General features: G+C 33.0%; 1 protein-coding gene across 2 annotated transcripts in view; it reads left to right on the top strand.

Moving 5' to 3' along the window:
• The window catches only part of LOC136036165 (SH3 and multiple ankyrin repeat domains protein 2-like), a 148,998-nt gene that overhangs the window by 35,486 nt on the left and 88,629 nt on the right, over window positions 1–24,883 (top strand). For both annotated transcript variants that reach the window (XR_010619651.1, XM_065718229.1), the window contains exon 4: window positions 14,624–14,804. Coding sequence is in view for 1 of the 2 variants with exons in the window: in XM_065718229.1 (XP_065574301.1) it covers window positions 14,624–14,804 (181 nt within the window). In the remaining variant the exon portion in view is untranslated. The remainder of the gene's footprint in view (window positions 1–14,623; window positions 14,805–24,883) is intronic.

The following is a 24,883-nucleotide window of genomic DNA, read 5'->3' as shown; positions in this document are numbered from 1 at the left end:
GAAGCTTGGTGGATAGAATAAACAAATGTCCTTGATACGTGATTGACAGAATCGTACTGGATTCGCTCTCTTTGGGGGAGTTGGTGGGAGGGGTTCAGTGATTTGGCGAGTTCGGTGCTTCTGGACGTGCTAGGGCGATGAAAATTGGTAGGCGTGTCAGGGAGCTGCACAATTTGACTTGATAAAGTCGTTTTCCCAGATTCGACCATCTGGGGGGGGGCAAAAGGGAGAGGAAAAATTAGAAAAAATTAGGTATTTATAACTTACGAGTGGGTGATCGGATCTTAATGAATTTTGATATTTAGAGGGACTTTGTGACTCAGAGCTCTTATTTTAAATCTTGACCGGCATTAAGCCTCTTATTTTCCTTTTTAAATCAATCTATTGATTCATAGAATTTTGTTAGAGCTCATACCATATGATCTCTTGGCTCTTAGCTCTTCTCGCCTCGTCACAAGTGCCATATGAGCTCTTAGCTCTTGTTTGATATTGTTAAGATCTATCTTAGCTTGAAAGAAATCTAAAACATAGTTCAGACAATGCTAAGTTATTGTGTTTTAAAATTCCTGGGGGTTTTGGGTCCTCGTTAGTTGCGCTATCAATGGGTTTGAGTCCTACTCAAATCAGATATTTCATAACAAATTTTTTGTATTGTTAACCTTTATTGTATGTGACGAAATGGGCAAACACAAGGAAAAAGGAGGATTTCTGTAAAACGGAATATACGTTTTTTAAATTTTGTTTGCCAATTAAATGTTTAAAAGAAGTTTTCCTATGAGAAGCAAAAATCAAAGTCAAAAGTTAAATCGAGCAGGAATTACTATGACTCAAGAAATGGAACCTAAAATTAAAAATAAATTACAATGAGCAGCGACATCAATCTTAAAATGAACAGAAATCCCTACAAATTAGTAACTAATCAACGCTGCCTAAACCTCTTGGAAAGCTAAATTGTCATTCACGTTTTATTGAAAAATGAATAGATAGATTAAATTAAAAGCTTGATTCAGCGAATTGAGTTTCTATACATTTAGGTAAAGGGACTTGAAGGGAAGAAAACATCGAAGAATTTTAATGACGTACGTTCTTAGATTTATACAACCAACCTGATGGTCACAAATGTACAAATATTGAGAAAAACCTGAAACTTTGAGCAGCATTTGTTTTTTGAATGTTTGAATAAGTCCAAATCGTTCAAAACTTATTTTGTTTTAGGGAGCTGTAACTGACGTTCACGCCTTTTTGGGTTCTGATTACATTGGGTAATATGGGATTTTTCAAGTTATACCTCGTTGTTCATTGTAATTTTGTTTTCTTTTAGGTTTTATTTATTCATTTATACAATTTTTACTCATTTTAAGTTAGGCATCTTACATTGGGTGATTTGTTTCCGTTTAATTTTTCGATTTTTGCTTTGCTTTTCATGGAAAACCTTTGCTTTCACAGTTTGATTTATATATAAATTTTTTTGGTATCTACAAGAGTCAGACTCTAATCCTCTGCCGATCGAACTAGTTCGTTTTTTTGTACTCGTTTACATAATTGGTTTCGCTGTACCGATCCAACCAGTCCAGTTTTTTTCTACTCGTTTATATTATTGTTGTTGCTGTACGGACCCAACTAGTCCAGTTTTTTTCTACTCGTTACTATTATTGGTGTTGCTGTAACGACCCAACTAGTCCAGTTTTCTTTACTCTTTTTACACCATTAGTGTTGCTGTACCAACCCAACTAGTCCAGTTTTCTTTTACTCGTATACATTATTGGTGTTGCTGTACCGACCCAACAAGTTCAGTTTATATATATATCTATATATTTATATATGTATATATATATATATATATATATATATATATATATATATATATATATATATATATATATATATATATATATATATATATATATATATATATATATATATATATATATATATATATATATATATATATATATATTAAAAGGACACTCTTATTCAACTTTTGATTGATGTATAATAGAAACTTACCTACCAAGTTTGGTCACATCGAATATTATATGGGAAATATATACTTTAATATTTTACTTCTCTATTGGAATATTAGCCTCAGATTTGTAATCAACAACCTAAAATTCTTAAGTACCAATTAAATATTAAGTTACTTTCGTTGGCCCAAAGCTAGTTTCTCCCACCAAACCTTATAACTTTAATCTTAAGATGTAACAGCGCGTTTTTACTTCTCTTGAACATTTTGGAATACGTTTTATTTGCCACAACGCCCATAGTGGCGGAATTGGAATATTTTTCCCGATTGTGAGCTTAGATATTTGATTCGTAACAAAGTATAAAAGAAGATAGGCGTATAATATTTTTTTTGTACATACTGTTGTAGCCGAAACCTCATTTATAACCTTGGTCTTTTCTGCTGACCAACGGATAATGAAACAGTTGTTTGTTCCTCACTATTGACTAGCCAAGCTGATCTGCTTCTCTTAAGATTTTAAAGACGAAGCAAGATATTCTGGAATTTACTATGGAATTCCAGTGAAATTCTTTTCAAACTAAAAGCATGAAGTACCCATATTATGTGCAAACAAAGATAATACTGATCTTTTGTGTCGCTACTTGTTTTTGTTACTGAGAGTGAAATTTTGAATCAAATTCTTTCATCTTCAAAGCAATTAAAAAAGTGTATTGTCGAGAAATTAAGCAGAGAAAGAAGATAGTAGGAGTTTCCAAGATCGCTTTATTGATTTCTAAATGCTTCAAAAATTAAAGCTACTAGAGGAAATGGCCTACAGTGTTTGATCAATACAGACTAAGTGTAATACTACCCAGGCTCTGTGGCCGACTCACATAAAATTAATGCTACAGAACAGGGCCACTGGCAAGGCCGTATCCAGGGGGGCTAGGGGGGTTAGAACCCTAACTCCCCTAACCTCCCTAATGAAAATTGCTTTCCCGTCCCAGTTAATATTAAATATTCAAAATTAACATTTGAGCAACGATGGCGTTAAAGACATATTTTTACGCCTCCAAACTCTCCATCCTTCAATAAATAGTTTAATATTATGATCCAAGTTGGAATTGGGCTGTATTCTTTATTACGCATGGCTTTTTACTCTGGCTTGGTTTCGGCTGGTAGTTACTGGAGAGCGACTGCTTATCATTTTCCTTTTTAGTTATTTTCGGTACTAGTGTATTATAGCGACAACACTAAAGAAATGAAGTTAGGTTAATCCTAATGAAATATACCAAATTATGATGAAAAAATAATACTTTATTAACAAAATTATGGAAACTTCAACAGAGAATCATGGAAAGCAGGCCACCCAGAATGTATTATATTAAACAGTTAAACTCTAGCCTCTATATTAAGTCTTTAGTTAAAATATACTGGAATAGTAGTTTATCTCATTCAGGCTAAGCTAAATATCTCGGAGTGGACACAGAGAGACCAGTTTTTATTACAGATCAAGAATAATAGTGTGGTCGGTATAATACACAAGCATCTAAATTTTTTTCTGCATTCTCGGCCATATAGCCTTGGCGCATTTGCTTTTATTGTTTATTTATCGCATATAAATAAATCTACATATCTATGTATTTTAAGACTGGAATTAATCTTAACGTAAAAAAATATTGAAATCGATAGCTTATACGAATTCATAAGGGTAATGTTTCAAATTGTACCATCGTATAAGTAAATTTAAACTCAGAAGTAAGATCAGCCAAACGTATTTAAAACAACCAAATTCGTTTCCATCTGTGTTCTTTTAATCATCATTAAATCTATATGTATTTTTTGCTTCCCTAGTAATTTTATTTTTTCTTAGAACATCTACTCCGAAACAGAAAGTTTAAATTTTAGAGCTTCAATAAATGAAAGTGCTAGTTTTTTTTTAGATTTGTTTTAAATATGTAAAATGGCAGTTCAGATGTTTTGAGAGGCAATCGGCATATAAGCCACTTGCAAAGACCAATGGATTAGATTTATTGTAGGTTTCTCTAAAATATTCTAAGGATCTCACTCATCAAACATCAGCTTAAAGAAGGGTAATATAAAGGACAGAATTCCCCCTCTCTTTACTTCCAGTTGCAAAAACTTGCATTTTGAATTTAATCCTAATTAAAATGTAGTATTGATTCCTACACCTGCCTATTTTTCCTAGCTCAGTAATTGTAATTTGTTGAAATATATGTGAGATTCTGATGCTTAAGCCCTTAAGCCGGTAGTGGATTCATTAGCAGTCAGTAGCGGAGGGCGGACGTAACCAGCATTGACGTAATTTTACGATACGTGTTCGGTTTCTGTTGATTCGGACGCTCGGCTGTATTGCTGTTGTAGTTTTTCAAATTGTAATAATAATACTTGGATTTGGAATTGTGATTGTTACTTATTTGCTGTTAGAAAGGAATGTTTACACCTTGAATAAACTCTCGGATTTTTCTTTCAAAATCTTTCGAATATAATTTAGAATTGAGAAAGATATTTTCAGTGGTTTTTATCCACGGGTAAATTCATTGAGTTCGATTCATCGAGAAATTACTCATGAATGAAAACCACTGATATTTCTAACCACGATATATCACTTTCTAATTTGTATTCAGAGGTGTCAATGGGGGGGAGCAAGGGGGCATAACTACCACCCAGATTTGAAAAAACTAGCCTACATCCTTCCCCACCGCAGCAGGTTTCCGTAAATTGACACCATTGTTTTATTTGAAAAGGATAAAAAAAACTGCGGAAGCTTGTTAAAGATCCTTTTAATAACTGAGTGAGGTTGCAGGTAGATTTAGCCTTTTTTTTCGTACAAAATTCAAGTCATTCAACTAAAATCTTAGAAGTTCTTGATATCTCTGATTTTTTCAAAAACCTTTGTTTGGTTGGAGGGGAATACTGCAATCAATTTGACGGGAAATGGTTTCTCAGTAAAGCAGTTAATTTTATTTCCATACTTTTCTCATTTACCTCAAAGGTATTTTAACCGTTGAAGACATAATTGAAGACCGTCATCTTCGTCATGTTTCATAATGTGAAAAAAGTGGGTGCTTTTGAACAGATGGTTGATTACCGTACCTGTTTTGATTAGCGTCATGGGATCGCGATAATTCAGATCATTCAACTTTGAAGCGACATCTTTCTGGTCGATTTGAAGTGACTGACTAATTTAGACAGCTACAGGAAGGAATTCTGCGGTGTAAAACGCTATAAAAAAGGCTTGGTTAATTTTGTTTGTGTATTCTTAAAGATATACTTGTATGATATACTAAAAGATGGCCATCTTCACCATTCTTCATAATATCGAAAAAAGGTGGGTGCTTATGTGTCATAAACAGATGGTTGATTACCGTTCCTTTTCTGGTTAGCGTAAGGATATTACGATAATCCAGATCATTCAACTTTGAATAAACATCTTTTTGGTCAATTTGAAGTGACTGATTTATTTAGACAATGACGAGAAGGAATTTTGTGCTACGAAAAATCGTAAAATCAACAGTTTTCAAAGGCTTGGTCGCTTTGTTTGTTCATTAATTAAAATAACATTCTTCAATAAAGATTTTTAAAAAAAATTTAAAAGCCATATTGAAACCTGAGACGAGGAGAGGTAAAGTCATTTGAACTTATAAAATTGACGAACAGATAAAATTGAACAATCAATGAACAAAGATAACATATAGACCGGCACTTAACTGCTATAGCGATCACACCAAAGAAGTGAAGTTAGGTTAATGCTAATGAAATTTCCCAAAATATGAAGAAAATATAAGACTTTAGTAACAAAATTATGGAAAATACAACAGAGAATTATGGAAAGCATGCCGCAATCTCGCTCAGGGTAAGCTGATTATATCTGAGTGGACATTGAAAACCGGTTTCAATACAGATAAAAACAAAATGTGGTCGCTGGGACACCTAAGTACCGGCAGACCTTCTGCTTAAGATGAATAAATGATAAAAAAAGATGAATAATTCAAACTTAAAACGAACAAAAATCACATTGAACGGGAGTATGGTACCGTTCCCTAAACCTTCTAAGGCCAAACGTTTATGTATCTAGTTTTTTATGAAACATTTTCTATTCGGTTTTAGTTGATATATTTTTATTATTTGTTACTTTTGGAAACTTTGTAGTTTTTAATCTGTTTTTCTGACCATTGTTAACAATTCACGAAAATCAGGGGGAACGTATTTTTCAGAATGTAGGGGGCAATTTGGCTGTTTTTTCTTATTTTTAATGAAAATACCAAAAAGGCAATTTCAGTGAGAACACCAAAAAAGGCTTCAAAATTTAGGGGGACCAACGCCCCCTGTCCCTAATTGATGCCATTGTTTCTGCTTAAGATTTAAAATGCTAGATAGTAATTAAATTTGGACATAAATCGAATATTCAGTTATAATTTTCGATCACCGATAGTATTGTGCTGTAAATTCATAATACCAGTCTCACTAGAATTTTGAGTGAGTGGAGAGTGGTATTGTTATTTGTAGGCTATGAATTGAAAATCTGCGAAAGTTTTGGTCGTCTATTACGTTGAAGCCATTCCGACAACTATCTTGTTGTCTCCTTTGAATATGCACTTATCTTAATCAACCTTTTTATTAAAATAATCCATTTTTGATTTTATTTTTTTAACGGTTTGTTTGTTTAATGAAATGCATGTCAAGGTCATCAAATAATTCGTGGTAACAAAGTGTAAGTAAGGAGCGACTCGGCCCAAAAGTAACTTAAACTCTATAAAATGGAATTTTGATAACAATAGATGCATCCAAAGGATTTGGCTTTTCATGCAGATTGATTAAAAAACAAGTTTTTTAACTGAAAGTAAGGAGTGACATTAAAACTTGAAACGAACAGAAATTATTCCCTATGTGAAAGGGGCTGTCCTCTCCTTAACGCCTCGCTCTTTACGCTAAAGTTTTCTATTGTTTTAAAAAATAGAGCTGCGAGAAAGAGTCAAACTAAGACATTCAGCTCCTTTCTTTCAGGTGAAAAAACTTTTTTTTTATATTTTAGTTCATTAATAAGTCCTGTTTTGGCGCTACTAAAAAGAAAAAAACGTCACAAATCAATACAACCAGATTCGTTTCTTTTTTTTGTCGGAATTGAGGTTCCTTTGGTCCTAATAGATGTGATAAATAACAATTTTTTGTGTATGTTGGTTACGTATTCCTAATTTGAGTATAACCATAATTGTTTTACTAGATCAATCGCTGAAAGTTTCACTGATGTACCTTAACACTCTTTTCAAGATTTCTGTCATCCACTAGGTCTTTAAAAAAAGAACAATAAAAAAAAAAAAAATTGAAGGAACTGGTTTGCCATCTTACTGCGACAAATACAATGGGATTTGAAGAACAAGATGCAAATTATTGTTTTTTTTTTGCAAAAAAAAAAAAAAATCCAGAAAAGCCGTACCAAATAAACCTTGCTGTTGCGGAACTAGGCTATTCCATTGTAGAATTTGCAGAGTTGAGTAGAATTATTGTAGACAGAGTTGAGGATTTGTGTTTAGTGTCGTTGGCACTTTTGGCAAACATATACATAATACAATAATTATAAACATAATAAACATATAATAAACATAATAATAATAACATAATACAGTTTTTTCAGTTATTTTTTTTTCCTTTTTTAGTATATTTTTGCCCACTTGTTATATTTTTCGCGTGCAGCAGCTATTATTTGGCCATAAATGCAGTTTTCGCAACTTCGTGTGCAATTCTGGTAAAATGTATTTGATTTTCCAAATTATCGTCCGAGTTCGTAAAAACATCTATAAATTGGATTGATAAACTGCATCTAAATTGCTGACATAGGCTGAAACGATCAGAATGGGTATTGCAAAATCGACTTTGCAACAAACCAGGTTAGAATATTGGAAGCTACAGTGATGACAGTGGTTAAATATGGTTTTGAAGCATGGGCACTGTGAAAAACGGATGAAGATTTGTTAGTCCTTTTCTGGAGAAATTGCCCACGGATTGTGCAGGTACTTGGCAGACTGACCGTAATTCAAACAGTAGACTGTACGAAAAGTGTGGTTCAATCCCGCTTTCTAGGGCTGTAATGAGAGACAGGTTGAGATGGCTAGGGCACGTACTGCGGATGAAGGATGATAGATTGCCGAAGAATGTCATTGTCGGCCAACAGTCTTGGGCAAAACGGAAAGCAAGCCGTCTGTTGTTCGGGTGGTAGAATGTGTAAAGAAAAATTTAAGGGGGAATTGGAGGGTGAAACGAGGGAGGCTTTGACTGGAGGAGGAGCATGCGTAGCTGTGTTGGCCTCAGGCGGCCTGGTGCTGCGGTGAGTTGTTAGTATTAGTAGTAGTAAATCACGCCATTTTAGACTCAAAAGTTCACAAAAACCTCACGAGTTGGCTGCTGTAGTTTCGATGATTAAATAATGGGATAAATGTTAAAGAAGAAATTGGGAATGAGGGTAAAACTATTAGGCAAGGCTTAGTTTTGAAAAGACTGGGCCTTTTTTCCAAAAGGCTGAGTCAGTTTGTTTTGTTAGAAGCAGCATAGCCTTGGTCTTTCATAAATAGACTTTTCCTAGGCGGAGCACCTACGAGCCAAATAGTAAAATATATATGCTAGGCCACGGCAGGTTGATCATGGCAATGACATTAAAAGTTGTTATTTTTGATTTTAACTTAGAACAGAAGTCAGATAAAAGAAATATACCATTCGGTTCTCCTTTCAGTACTATTTCCAGATATAATATTTATTGACATTATAATTGTGTCCCAGTCCGTCCACCTACCTAATCCAAATGTAAGCCAATGCCTAGGTTATTTACAAAGGTTTTCTAATTTTTTTCAAATTGGCTGCATTTGGCATTTTGATTCAACAGCTTAAGAAATAAGAACAAAACATTTTTATTTATAGCCTAGGGCTCTATCTGGTCCCATTAGGGAGGTTGAACGTCGTATATATTGAGGTTAGCGATTAGAATATTTGAATGAATGTTAAAAGGCACATCGAGAAATATGTTCATATCGTAGCTAATAAATTAATCAAGACGTTAAACGTCTTGACGTAATAACGTTACTAACGTAAAACGTAATAACGTTACTCTCATTTGTGGTGTAGATTTATGTGTGGAAGTTTCATTTCTAAAACACTTAATTTGGCAAAGCTTACCAAAGGTCCGTGCCCCATGGAGGGGAAAAGGATGCATTTGAACCTTCAAAAACCTTCCCAGGCCATTATTTAGGTTTTGGCTCCATTCTTAAAAGTTTGATTTACTTAACTCAACTACTATTCAAAATAGCTAAACCTTCCCAACTACCTTCAGAAAACCTTTCCAGGCCATAATTTAGGTGTTGGCTCCATTCTTAAAAGCTTGATTCACTTAAGTTAACTACTATTCAAAATAGCTAAACCTTCCCAACTACCTTCAGAAAACCTTCCCAGGCCATAATTTAGGTTTTGGCTCCATTCTTAAAAGCTTGATTCACTTAACTCAACTACTATTCAAAATAGTTAAACCTTCCCAACTACCTTTGAAAAACCTTTCCAGGCCATAATTTAGGTTTTGGCTCCATTCTTAAAAGCTTGATTCACTTAACTCAACTACTATTCAAAATAGCTAAAAGCCTCTCATATAGCATTTTCCCTTGTCGTTCAGCTCTGATATTTTACTTTTTTCTTTAGCTTTTTCTTTAAGAAGGCATTAGGCTATAATTTTTCTTTTTCTATCAAACAGTTCGTGGTAACGAACTGTAGTAAGGAGCGACCCGGCTCAATAGTAAACAAAACTCTAAAAAACGGAATTTTGATGCTAAAAGATACATCAAAAGAATCGAATTTTCATACTGATTCTACATATATAAATTTCATCAGATTTAATCTTTGTCATCAAAAGTTACGAGAATGAGAAAATTTGCCTTATTTTGGAAAACAGGGGGAAACACCCCGTAAAAGTCATAGAATCTTAAATCACACCACCGCGTTCGGTGTATCAGAGAATCCTATAGCAAAAATTTCAAGCTCCTATCTAAAAAAATGTGGAATTTTGTATTTTTTTGCCAGAAGACAAATCACGGGTGCGTGTTTATTTATTTATGTTTTTTTCAGGGGTCATCTTATCGACTAAGTGGTCCTAGAATGTCGCAAGAGGGCTCATTCTAACGGAAATGAAAAGTTCTAGTGCCCTTTTTATGTGACCAAAACTTGGAGGGCACCTACGCCCCCTCCCACGCTCATTTTTCCCAAAGTAAACGGATAAAAATTTTGAGATAGCCATTTTGTTCCGCATATTTTAAAACCATAAGAACTATTTCTTCAGGAATGACTTACTCCCCCACAATTCCTGGGCGAGGGGCTGCAAGTTACAAACTTTGACCAGTGTTTACATACAGTAATGGTTATTGGGAAATGTACAGACGTTTTTCAGGGGGTTTTTTTTGGTTTGGGGGGTGGGGTTGAGGGGAGGGGTATGTGGGAGGATCTTTCCTTGGAGGAATATGTCATGGGGGACGAAAAATTCAATGAAAAGGGCGCAGGATTTTCTAGCATTACTATAAAAAAACAATGAAAAAATAAACATGAAAACGTTTTTTCAATTGAAAGTAAGGAGTAGCATTGAAACTTAAAACGAACAGAGATTATTCCGCATATGAGGGGTTCTAAAAATACTTTAGCATAAAGAGCGAGGTATTTAGGAGGAGATAAATACCTCGCTCTTTATGCTAAAGTATTTTTAGTAATTTCGACTATTTATTCTACGGCCTTTCTGATTCAGGGGTCACTCTTAAAGAATTGGGACAAAACGTATGATTTAATGTAAAAAGCGAGGTATTAACGAGGGTACAAACCCTCTCGTATGCATAATAAAAATATAAGAATATAAAAGTTTGTTACGTAAGTTAATTCTTAAGTTACGTATATTTTTTACTAATAAAAACGTCGTTAAAAATTAAAAGTTCTAGTTGCCTTTTTAAGTAACCGAAAAATTGGAGGGCAACTAGGCCTCCTTCCCCACCCCTTTTTTCTCAAAATCGTCTGATCAAAAGTAAGGGGAAGCCATTTAGCCAAAAAAAGAATTAATATACAAATTTCATTTTAATAATTTATGTGCGGAGAGCCAAAACCAAACATGCATTAATTCAAAAACGTTCAGAAATTAAATAAAAAAAACTAGTTTTTTTTTAACTGAAAGTAAGGAGCGACATTAAAACTTAAAACGAACAGAAATTACTCCGTATATGAAATGGGTTGTCCCCTCCGCAATCCCTCCCTCTTTACGCTAAAGTTTGACTCTTTACCACAATTCTACTTTTCAAAACAATTAAAAGCTTTAGCGTAAAGAGCGAGGCGTTGAGGAGGGGACAACCCATTTCATATAGGGAGTAATTTATGTTCGTTTTAAGTTTTAATGTCGCTCCTTACTAAAACTAGTTTTTTTTTTATTTAATTACTGAAGAACACAATTTGTTTATTTTGAGATTTTCACCACTTAGATCCGGATGTGAATAATGATCCAGCGTGGTCCCTCTATAATAATTATTGTACAAAATCAGTTTTCAAATATGATTTTCTGTTTATTATTATTACTATTATTGCGATACTTTAAAAAAAAGTATATATGTGTAACCTAGGGTATGTTGTAGTTATTTTCTGGTCTTTTTCTTGTTGATAAAGGCTCCTGAACGTAAAACCTAAATATCCAAGCTTAATTAATTCATTTAGTTCGTCGTCTTCATTAGTTTCTAAAATTGTATTTGTCTTAATCAATTTATATTTTATTTCTAAACGTTAAGATATAATAAATATCTAATAAAATATTTACGTTCCTTGAATCGTCGAGGTTGTCGAATCAAAGATAATCACACTCGTAACATTTCATAGCAGTGGAAAAATATCTCGTTGGGCAAGAAATTTGAAATATTTCTAGTTTTTACTCTTTTAGCCGGTTGAGTAATTTTCTTAGTTAAAAAATAGAGCAGTATATCACCTTGCAAAATTGGTTATGTAATGATTTTGTTTTTCTTCACTATATTAGGAACATGAAGGTGACGCCCTTAAGATAAACACTACATTGATTATTCACTTCTGCTGTAGGAAAACACAGGGCGAAAAAATGTATTTAATTTTTTTATGTAAAATAAATGAATTTTTTTGTGCTTTATCAATCATCTGCTACCTTCTGGTCTTTAGTTTCATTGCTGTATTTCTTATTACATTGTTTACCAAACTGTCATGTTAATGGACGGTAAGTAAAGAGCGATTGTTGCCAATACAAACTGAAAATTCGGAAATTTAAATGCAGTGTATGCAAAAAAAAAAAGAATCCATTTTTCGTGCTAATCCCAAATATGTTAAATTCTCTTATTTTACATTTGCCCATCAAAACCTAGTACCAGAGACATTAGTTTAACTTTTAAAAAGGAAGAAACTCTCTCAAAAAGAGGTGTAATCATCATTAAAATTGTACCATTAAATTCATCATTCTAGTTTCACAAAGAAACTTCCACACAGTGGAAATTTCTTCAACGAAATCTTTTAACTCTCTTAATAACGAAAATTATTTTTGCTGGAGATACGATTCTTGATTGTCTTATAAAATGTGAATTAAATTCTTACCTCTCTTCAGCGAAATAAATTTGACTGCGGTAATATCAGTCAAGAAACGACAGCGTTGGAAATCGAGGATTAGTTGGACCTTTTTAACCCTCCAATGACATAGTACGCGCATAAGGAGGTTTACTCTTAGAGATACACACGGCTAACAGCGATGCTAGAGCCAACGGATCGTAGGCTGTAATTGGGTAGAAAAAACGGAAATTTTGGGACTTGAAACATGAAATTTTTCTTTTCACATGGGATTGATCGCCACGATTCAACTTCTAACTTTTGTGGTGGGTTTTTGGGGAGGTGACTGCAGACTCGAAGTGCTGAGATCCGCTTGACATTTGAAAATGTTAGGCCATTGACTTAACAATCCCATAGATAAAAGACTTCAAAGCGTTAAACTTTAGAGAAATCCCTGATGTCTTGGCTGTCTTCTTGGCTTTCTGGTTACTTTTGTATTGAAGGTAGCTAGGACCCAAAAGTGGCTTCTAAAAACATCCACTGTGTCCTCTTAATCAAGTCATATGTCTATAAATTGCAAGCGGAATGGAACACGTTTGGGAAAAGGTCGAAAAAGGGGTGTACGCCTTTGAAAATGCTCAGTTTAGACAGTTTCACTGGGTCATGATTAGTGCTGAAAAGTTGGAGGGTTTTTTTTAGGAAGGGCCAAGGGCCCACTCTCCTCCAAGTACGTAGATCGAGAATTCTTTATTGATATCCGTTCAAACGAGGTGCCTCATGCCTAGGTTTATGCTATAAAGTTTTCAGTGGGGAGGGAAGGGAGTGCCTCTTCCAGGGCTAGTGACGCTAATTGGCCCACTAATCATACAGATTTGAATTTCATGATGCTGGTTTAAAAAAGTGCCGCACCAAACAAGTTTTGAGTTAGAGAGGGCGGGAGTTATCCTTTGCCAAATGGTCATGGGACAACTTTGTGCCTCCAATCAAACAGATTGAAAATTATGGCATGTTTGCGATATAAACAATATGTGAAATCCCTACATTTCTTTAAAAAACATTGGCAATGAAGAGGGAGTAAGTGCAGCTTAGAGCTTGTTTTGCAATGAGTCATGACAACTAGGTTTTCTACTGAGTAGGGACTTGGTTCGTTTTTTTGCAGAATGTAGGCTTAGCTCGCTGTTGTACTAAATCAGAACTTGTCTTGTTTTTACGCCAAGCCATGACTCAGTTCATGTTTGCGCTGAAAGTAGTCTTAGCTCGTTAAATAAGATACTATATGCCTACCCATTTTCTATAAACTTTGGCATTGAAGGGGGAAATAAGTGCAAGTTGGAGCTCATTTTTGTAGTACAGTTCAGATTTATACTGGTTTGCTCATATTTTCGCTGAATTTGACCATGGCTCGTCCTTGTATCAAATCAAGACTTGGCAGTTTTTTTGCACTGAATCAGGATTTAAGCTAGTTTTTGTACTGAAACAAGAGGTATGCAGCTTGAATTTAGCTAGTTTTTTAAACTGAGAATAGAAATCTTTGCATGACTTTAGTTTGAACAAAATGTAACATACTCACCTTTATGCTAAAAACCTGAGAATTTATTGCGCGGGGTTTTTGTAGGGGGTTATGGGGCCAATTTTGGCGTCCAACAAGCATTTTTTTTTTTTGCATGGTTAAGTTCTTTACAAGATGAAACATCCCCACCTTTTCTACTGAAAATTATTTCTGAAGAACAGACCGATGTTGTCCTTGGGACTATATGGTTCATCTTCCCCAGTTCCCCCTTGAATCACTTTTGTTGGCATTTTTCGTCATCCTGAATACCTGTCAAAAAGGGGGATTACCTTGCGTTTGTACCGAAAGTGAGTTTTAACTTTTGCGATGAAAAAAACATTTCACTTGGATAAGATGACGGGCGAAGCTTTGGTTGATTTTTAAGAGTTTTGAGCCGAAATAGTGTCTGAACTAAAAACCAAATCTTCCTCTCCTTTCGCTCTCTCTCCCTGTTTGTATATCTCTATTTTCCTCTATGTACATTTTTATCAAGACAACCAATTCTTTATTATGTGGTGTTACCTATTTTCCTATTTTTAATATTATTTCAGCTCAAGTACAAGCGACGTGTTTACAAGATGCTCAACTTGGATGAAAAGGCATTGCGGGCTCTACATACACGGGTCAATCTTCGACGGTTCTTGGACTATGTTACATCTGGTAACGTTGAAAAAGTGACTAAAATGTGCAGGAAAGGTCTTGATCCGAATTTTCACTGTCATGAGACAGGAGGCAAGTATTTTGTTATTTCTTGTCTTAATTTCAACCGCTAAGGTTTTGAAATTTTTGTAAAAAATGTCAGATTGCGCATTTTCTCCCCCCCCCCTCTCTCTCCCTCTTTTTTTGATCGATCGCCGTCACTTTTTCTTGTCCTCTCTAACTCAAGCATCTCCTTTTTGGTACGTCCATACTACTCTCCTAAGCGTGAAAGATATATTTCAATTGATTTCTTTACGTGGCTTAATCTAAATTTCCTCTAAGAATATTTCCTGGGTATTAAATGTGATGTGTGATTCAAAAACAGTGTTTCAGATAAATGATATCGAGGGGGGCCATTCAAAAGAAATGCTGATATTTAAGGTTGGAGGTGATCAATAAACATGGGAAGTTTGATTATGCAATTTGATGCAAAGGACTGTGCTGAATACGAAATCAACGGTATACAGCTGACACATGGGTGCAACATCCCATTTCTTCAAATTCTCTAAAAAATACTTTACTTGTCTGTTATAGCGCCTACGTTAAGTTCTTCACTCATTTACGCACTGCAGAACCGGTTTCTTCGTTAGTTTCTTTCAGCTTAGCGTGAGACAAGACAAAGACAAGTGACAGAATAGATGGGAAATATATAATTTAGGCTATATATTTGCACATTAGGGGTGGTGGTAAAGTATTTGGATATTGTGAAGTTAGAAAACAATTCTTATTTCACAATATGCAGAATAATTTTACCTAACACATTTCGAATGCAGACCCGCTTTACTTTTTTGCTTTCAGTAAGCACTGATACACTCTTAACCTTTCAAGGGACTTTAGGGGCAGCAAATTCACCCATGTTTGTGGTAATGTTGGTTTACTTTACTTTAATGTTGGTTTGCTTGCATAAAACTATATTAGCCAGTATATTTCAATATGAACCGCTGATTGTTGAATAGCAAGCCCCACAAATACCAACGTTGAATGAAGTCGGACACCGTTTGTGAGAACTTTACTTAACGTATTTTATATTATAATGACAGCTTCTGATTTTAGTAAAAAAAAAGAAAACAATCTGAGAACCCGTTTAATACCACCCTTGATGGAGATCAAACTCCTTCGGGAAATATGTACTTAACATGTTTTCGTATACGACAGTGATACTGCAATCTAAGTGATTTCTAATAGTCAATATTTAATCATTTTGACATGATGATGAATCAAAAGTGCCAGAAAAATATCTGTACCTTCCGCCTTGAGGGGGGGGGGGAAAGGAATAAAATGGACACAATTGCCCGACTTTGGGCTCTCCAGCTGTATGTATTAAAAATCTTTGATTGATTCTGATTTCAGAAAGGTATGAGGTTGTCTTCAACTTATAACATTTCTAACTACCATATTTTCTAAATTCGAACACTTTTTATCAAACACTGTATGAGTTCATATACTCATACGCAATAGCATCTTGAGCATATTCATGCATATGACGGGGACTGCCAGCATATGACGAAGGTAAAATTGTTAATCTTCCAACGTTTGTGGTATTACCGTCATTTATAACTGCATCTCGCAAATGAATGTATTGTTCAGAGCGGAGCTTGGTCTGATTCAGGCGGATATATAGCAAACGTTCTGATTCAATTTTAGCATACATATCAACGACGAATTGGTGAAACAATTCACGGCATTTTAAAATATAATTTTCTTCATCCTGCCGAATCATTAGTCTATAGGAATAATAATGCATTGCACTGCATTTCTTATTCATTTCTTTGTTAGTGGCTGGATTCATCAATTTAATATTAAATGGATAGCTGTCGGCTCCATCCCAAAAAATGATAGGATATTGTAGGGCATCGTAGCATCGATGAGTTTCAGCAATTCTTAACAACTGAGCGTTTCGCTTATGAAGAATAATATCTCGAGGTAAAAACTGATCACCGACCATAACGATTGCCACTTCGTCGATAGTTGGAGCATTGTATCTACGCACATGTTGGCCAGGAGGCGTTTTGTCAGCGGAAATAACAATTTTATGCGTATCGGTAGGCATCAAATCGATGGCTGTTTTGAACAGACGCACTAAATTATTATTTTCGTGGAAAAGATGTTGCAATTGGGAAACGATTGTCCTTTCAACGTTGGGAGAAATTTTGCAACGTGCATTCAATTCAGAATTTCTATCACTGATGAAGTACAATTGTAAAAATTTATGATTCTCGCCTGAGAATGGTAGAAGGGATCCTGCTCTATGATAAATGTGCCCTTTTACTTTGAAAGTAGACATAAATTGATCTGGATTTTCGATTTGGGCTCCAAACGACGTCATTTGGAAACATGAGTTGTATTTTCTGATTTGTGACAAAAAACGCTTAGATTCTGACGTAGTTCCAGTAAGGAAAGTCTTCAATGGCTCTGGTGGTGCAGCCAATAGAGGAAGTTTAACTTTTCCTGAGGCGCAACACATTCCCATTGTTTCACCATTGAATTTCAAGGCCTTGCAATAGGGACAAATTTTTGATATTGTCCCGATTTGAACACATCTACTCAAGCTATAATCATCGACTGGGCTGTACCTGAATGCCAGGCGATAACTTTCAGGTTGCTCTGATTCCTTGGCACGCTTTCTTTTCTTACTTTCTCTATCAGCAGCAAGCCTGATTTCCTGCTGTTCTTGTGATTCCTCGGCACGCCTTCTTTTTTCACTTTCTCTTTTAGCAGCAAGTCTGGTTTCATGGTGCTCTGGTAGTTCCTCGGCACGCCTTCTTTTTTCACTTTCTCTTTTAGCAGCAAGTCTGCTTTCGCGTTGCTCTGGTAGTTCCTCGGCACGCTTTCTGTTCTTTCTTTCTCTATCAGCCTCAAGCCTGTTTCCTTGCTGTTCTTTTGATTCCTCGGCACGCTTTCTTTTCTGACTTTCTCTATCAGCAGCAAGTTTTTTGGCATAGACTCTTTGAGCATCTTCCTCGGCTGTTGCCATTGTAAGTTCATCAGTCATTTTAAAGTTAAACATTAATAGATTTCTACGTGAACGCATGTCTTAAATATCTTTAATGACGTCACAGTCATAACAAAAATGACGACAACTAACTTCATGACGTCAGTCAACACACAAACATGACGTCACCTGACAGACACATCCACAGACAACTTATTTTAATATATATAGATAGATATATATGTTTTTAACTACGTAAAACTTGCGAATATACAACATTCTTTGCTGTCCCATTGTCTGTGCATATAAATAGATTGTCAGGTTTACCGACTCTTGAACATGCCACATATAATGGTCCATGGGAAAACAATCCGTATTCAGATCTATACCTCATGATTCTAATGATTGCCCTTGAGCTTTGTTGATGGTGATTGCTAATCGACCATTCCCTGTGTCGCCATCGTCATTTATATACCCCCCTGTGCCCCCCGGCGTCCCCTTTGTAGTTTTGTCCCTGTGTCCCGGTCGTCATTTATATTCCCTGTGTCCCGGTCGTCATTTGTGTCCCGGTGTCCCAGTCTGTGATTTCTCTTTGAGTGTCCCGGGCGTCATTTATATTCCTTGTGTCCCGGTCGTCATTTATATCCCCCTGTGCCCCCCGGCGTCCCCGTTGTAGTTGTGTCCCTGTGTCCCGGTCGTCATTTATATTCCCTGTGTCCCGGTCGTCATTTGTATCCCGGTGTCCCGGTCTGTATATACATTCGTTTTTTAGTTTTGTTTTTCTCCTTTATTTTTTATTTATTTTCTTTTTTAGTTTTTTTTAGTTTTTTAGCTTTTTTAGTTTTTTTTTCTTTTTAGTTTTTTTGTAGTTTTTACCTTTTTTTATTTTTTTTAGTTTTTTTTTACTTATGTCCTGGTCGTCATTTATACTCCCTGTGTCACGGTCGTCATTTGTGTCCCGGTGCTTTGTTGATGGTGATTGCTAATCGAACATTCCTTTTGTCCCGGTCGCTTTCTCTTTGAGTGTCGTCATTTACATTCCCTATGTGCCGGTGTCCCGGTCGTCATTTTTGTCCCGATGTCCCGGTCTGTATATTCGTCAGTTGAAAACATGACGTCAGTCGACAGACAGACCCACACACACACAGACAACTTATTTTTATATATATAGATAGATATATATAGTATAGACATTATAAGTATAATTATAGATTAGAAGTTTAATTCCATAGGATTTTTCCCTTTATGTTCTCAGAATTATTGTTGTTCAAAAGAGGTAAAACCTATCGTTATATGTAGAGTTTGGGGGAGAGGTTGACTGAAGTATCCTAGGCCCATGACGCCTATTTTGGCCATTCCAGTCATACAGATTGAAAGTAATTACATGACCTGGGTTTCAACTAGATTTAGTGTGTCGATCATTTGGGAAATTTGTCCTTAGCGTGTTTTGATATTAGACATCTAAATTGAAATGCCGTCAACCTCGGGTTGGTAATCAGAAAGGAGAGAACCCTTAAATGCTAGACATAACTTTAGTGGAAATCTATCACTATTTGCAAAACATGCACTTGATATGTTTTGATTTGGACTCCTATATCCCGATGTTAGCCTCAGATTTATGTTAATTTGACTTTTATTATATTCTATTAATTTAGAATGTAAACTTGTGCAATGTATAGGCTAAGTTGAAATGAGGGGAATCCAAGGCATATCTTGAAGCTGTTTTGCTATGTTAAAGGGACACTTTTTTATTTCTTTTCCTTTTGATTCCATCTCATTCAAAATTATAGAAAATAAATATTCAAATAGAATTTTGAAACGTCAGTTGGTAATTTTTGACACAATGTGTTTAGTTTGCTGAAGCTATCTCTTTGTTTGCAGAATAACGAGAATGCCAGGTTTTTTTTAATCTCCTTGTCTACTTCTTGCTCAATGCTTATGTGTCGTCATTTGTTGAGAATTTCTGTCAATATTTGCTTCTTATCCTTTCATTAACAAATATTCTACCATATGTTGGTCAATTTTAAGCAGAAAACAGAATGAAAAAAATCAGTGAAGTTTTTGTTGTTTCTCTACGTTTTCATTTACTGGCCATAGACCCTTTGTCGTCTTTATATTCATTCCTTTGTTTTTTGTCATGGCTGGCCAGCTCCTTTAGATCTTTTATATGATATTGAATGTCGGCTGTGGATTTGAAAGGGGGTCAAGCTCTTTTTTCTGAGAAAGGAGGTTCACCTAGCAATTTCCTCAGCACTGATGTAACCAACAAGCGTATACTTATCTTAAATTTTCTGGTAAGACCTATTTTGCTATAAGTATATAGTTTTCCTGCAAAGTCTTCTAGTGCTTTACTGAAAGCATCTTGGAGTGCAACAAATTCATTAAATTTTTGATTGTTGCTGTTTATTTACCGATTGCATTTTAAAACCAATGATCTGAAAATATATTGTTTAAAGCAAATATACATTAATGAACTCTTCTATTCTTGAAGTATTCTTAAGAATATTTTTATGCCATTCCTATCATTCTCTAATCTTAAATATTAGAGAGGAAAGTGCAACTTCATTTTATAGAGCGGGACACTGCTTGCAACGATGCTTCAAGAAAAAGAGCTTATCTGGTGAATTTGTTTGTCGAAGGATCCAAAATAAACTGTCGTCTCCACAATCAGAAGGGAGTTTTCACCCACTACGTACCTATACTGCCCGAATCATCCTATATTCCTCCGTATTTTAATATACGTATTTATACGTATTTTTTATCCGTATTTAATATTTTAATTTATGCTACGGTTTCAATGATTTTTAGTATTATTACTAGATAATTTCAAGTATAATTATAGAGTTTATATATATATATATATATATATATATATATATTATATATATATATAATAATAATATATATATATATATATATATATATATATATATATATATATATATATATATATATATATATATATATATATATATATATATATATATATATATATATATATATATAATATATATATATATATATATATATATATATATATATATATATATATATATATATATATATATATATATATATATCTATAAAATATATATATATATATATATATATATATATATATATATATATATATATATATATATAGATATTATAAGTATAACTAGCTGTTGGGGTGGCGCTTCGCGCCACCCCAACACCTAGTTGGTGGGGGCGCTTCGCGCCCCCCCCCCAAGCCCCCCCGCGCGCGTAAGTCGTTACGCGCCATAATAGTTACGCGCCATTGTAGTTGTGTCCCTATGTTCCACCTGTGAATATATATATAGATATATATATATATATATATATATATATATATATATATATATATATATATATATATATATATATATATATATATATATATATATATATATATATATATATATATATATATATATATATATATATATATATATATATATATATATATATATATATATATATATATATATATATATATATATATATATATATATATATATATATATATATATATATATATATATATATATATATATATATATATATATATATATATATATATATATATATATATATATATATATATATGGTTTTAACTACGTAAAACTTGCGAATATACAACATTCTTTGCTGTCCCATTGTCTTTGCATATAAATAGATTGTCAGGTTTACCGACTCTTGAACATGCAACATATAATGGTCCATGGGAAAACAATCTGTATTCAGATCTATACCTCATGATTCTAATGATTGCCCTTGAGCTTTGTTGATGGTGATTGCTAATCGACCATTCCCTGCCCCGGTGTCCCGGTCGTCATTTATATCCCCCTGTTTCCCCCGGTATCCCCGTTGTAGTTGTGTCCCTGTGTCCCGGTCGTCATTTATATTCCCTGTGTCCCGGTCGTCATTTGTATCCCGGTGTCCCGGTCTGTATATACATTCGTTTTTTAGTTTTGTTTTTCTCCTTTATTTTTTTCCTTTTTTTTTCTTTTTTAGTTTCTTTAGATTTTTAGATTTTTTAGTTTTTTTATTAGTTTTTAGTTTTTTTTTCTTTTTAGTTTTTTTTGTAGTTTTTACCTTCTTTTTAGTTTTGTTAGTTTTTTTTTTTACTTATGTCCTGGTCGTCATTTATACTCCCTGTGTCCCGGTGCTTTGTTGATTGCTAATCGAACATTCCTTTTGTCCTGGTCGCTTTCTCTTTGAGTGTCGTCATTTATTTTTTTCTTTTTTAGTTCTTTTAGTTTTTACCTTTTTTAGTTTTTTTTAGTTTTTTAGATGAAGATTTTTTTTAGTTTTTTCCTTTTTTTCTTTTTAGTTTTTTATTGGTTTTTACCTTTATTTTAGCTTATTTTTCAGTTTTTTCCTTTTTTTTATTTTTTTTTATTTTTTATTTTTTTTTTAGTTTTTTACCTTTTTTTAGTTTTTTTAGTTTTTTTTAGTTTTTTAGCATTTTTACTTTTTTATTAGTTTTTAGTTTTTTTTGTAGTTTTTGCCTTTTTTTAGTTTTTTCAGTTTTTTTTTTAGTTTTTTATTGGTTTTTACCTTTATTTTAGCTTATTTTTCAGTTTTTTCCTTTTTTTTAGTTTTTTTTTTAGTTTTTAGTTTTTTTAGTTTTTTACCTTTTTTAGTTTTTTTAGTTTTTTTAGTTTTTTAGCCTTTTTATTTTTTTTTATTAGTTTTTAGTTTTTTTGTAGTTTTTGCCTTTTTTTAGTTTTTTTAGTTTTTTAGCTTTTTTATTAGTTTTTAGTTTTTTTTGAAGTTTTTGCCTTTTTTTAGTTTTTTTAGTTTTTTAGCTTTTTTATCTTTTTTATTAGTTTTTAGTTTTTTTTGTAGTTAGTTTTTTTAGTTTTTTACCTTTTTTAGTTTTTTTAGTTTTTTAGCTTTTTTATTTTTTTTATTAGTTTTTAGTTTTTTTTGTAGTTTTTGCCTTTTTTTAGTTTTTTTAGTTTTTTAGCTTTTTTATTAGTTTTTAGTTTTTTTTGTAGTTTTTGCCTTTTTTTAGTTTTTTTAGTTTTTTAGCTTTTTTATTTTTTTTATTAGTTTTTGTTTTTTTTGTAGTTTTTGCCTTTTTTTAGTTTTTTCAGTTTTGACGTCACCTGATCCAGTTTTTTCAGGTGACGTCACCTGATCCAAATAGATTGTCAGGTTTACCGACTCTTGAACATGCAACATATAATGGTCCATGGGAAAACAATCTGTATTCAGATCTATACCTCATGATTCTAATGATTGCCCTTGAGCTTTGTTGATGGTGATTGCTAATCGACCATTCCCTGTCCCGGTCGTCATTTATATCCCCCTGTTTCCCCCGGTGTCCCCGTTGTAGTTGTGTCCCTGTGTCCCGGTCGTCATTTATATTCCCTGTGTCCCGGTCGTCATTTGTATCCCGGTGTCCCGGTCTGTATATACATTCGTTTTTTAGTTTTGTTTTTCTCCTTTATTTTCTTCCTTTTTTTTTCTTTTTTAGTTTATTTAGATTTTTAGATTTTTTAGTTTTTTTTATTAGTTTTTAGTTTTTTTTTTTAGTTTTTTTGTAGTTTTTACCTTCTTTTTAGTTTTGTTAGTTTTTTTTTTACTTATGTCCTGGTCGTCATTTATACTCCCTGTGTCCCGGTGCTTTGTTGATTGCTAATCGAACATTCCTTTTGTCCTGGTCGCTTTCTCTTTGAGTGTCGTCATTTATTTTTTTCTTTTTTAGTTCTTTTAGTTTTTACCTTTTTTAGTTTTTTTTAATTTTTTAGATGAAAATTTTTTTTAGTTTTTTCCTTTTTTTCTTTTTAGTTTTTTATTGGTTTTTACCTTTATTTTAGCTTATTTTTCAGTTTTTTCCTTTTTTTTAGTTTTTTTTTATTTTTTATTTTTTTTAGTTTTTTACCTTTTTTTTAGTTTTTTTTAGTTTTTTTAGTTTTTTAGCTTTTTTACTTTTTTTTATTAGTTTTTAGTTTTTTTTGTAGTTTTTGCCTTTTTTTAGTTTTTTCAGTTTTTTTTTAGTTTTTTATTGGTTTTTACCTTTATTTTAGCTTATTTTTCAGTTTTTTCCTTTTTTTAGTTTTTTTTAGTTTTTAGTTTTTTTAGTTTTTTACCTTTTTTTAGTTTTTTTAGTTTTTTTAGTTTTTTAGCTTTTTTATTTTTTTTATTAGTTTTTAGTTTTTTTGTAGTTTTTGCCTTTTTTTAGTTTTTTTAGTTTTTTAGCTTTTTTATTAGTTTTTAGTTTTTTTTGTAGTTTTTGCCTTTTTTTAGTTTTTTTAGTTTTTTAGCTTTTTTATTAGTTTTTAGTTTTTTTTGTAGTTTTTGCCTTTTTTTAGTTTTTTTAGTTTTTTAGCTTTTTTATTTTTTTTATTAGTTTTTAGTTTTTTTTGTAGTTTTTGCCTTTTTTTAGTTTTTTCAGTTTTGACGTCACCTGATCCAGTTTTTTCAGGTGACGTCACCTGATCCACAGATCCACAGATCCACACACAGACAACTTATTTTTATATATATAGATTATAGATTGGAAGTATAATTCTATAGGGTTTTTCCCTTCAAGTTCCCAGAAGTATTGTTGTTTCAAAAGAGATAAAACCTATCATTATACGTAGAGTTTGGGGGAGATTGTGACTGAAGTATCATAGGCCCAAGACCCATGCTTTGGGCACTCCAGTCATATAGATTGGACCCAGTCATAATATTCCAGTCATAATATGTATTATATACATATAATATATATATATATATATATATATATATATATATATATATATATATATATATATATATATATATATATATATATATATATATATATATATATATATATATATATACATATAATATATATATATATATATATATATATATATATATATATATATATATATATACATACATATATATATATATATATATATATATATATATATATATATATATATATATATATATATATATATATATATATATTCTTAATTTTTCATAATTAAGGGTGGTAAGAAGTTAAATATATTTATCGTTTGAATGTTCATTCAATTCCTTTGGAGTATCTCTCATAGAAGTTGAAAACATGGGCCCGAAAAGCTTTTCTGAGGCTTTTAGTAACCCTTTCTCTTCCCCATCAGGGAATCCATCGACTAACACCCTGATAGATGATGAGCAACTATGCTGTGCTATGAAATCGTTAGTT

The sequence above is a fragment of the Artemia franciscana genome, chromosome 15, assembly GCF_032884065.1.
Source record: "Artemia franciscana chromosome 15, ASM3288406v1, whole genome shotgun sequence".
Classification (NCBI taxonomy): domain Eukaryota; kingdom Metazoa; phylum Arthropoda; class Branchiopoda; order Anostraca; family Artemiidae; genus Artemia; species Artemia franciscana.
The sequence above is the reverse complement of the archived record's forward strand: the minus strand, read 5'-3'. Positions and strand labels throughout refer to the sequence as shown.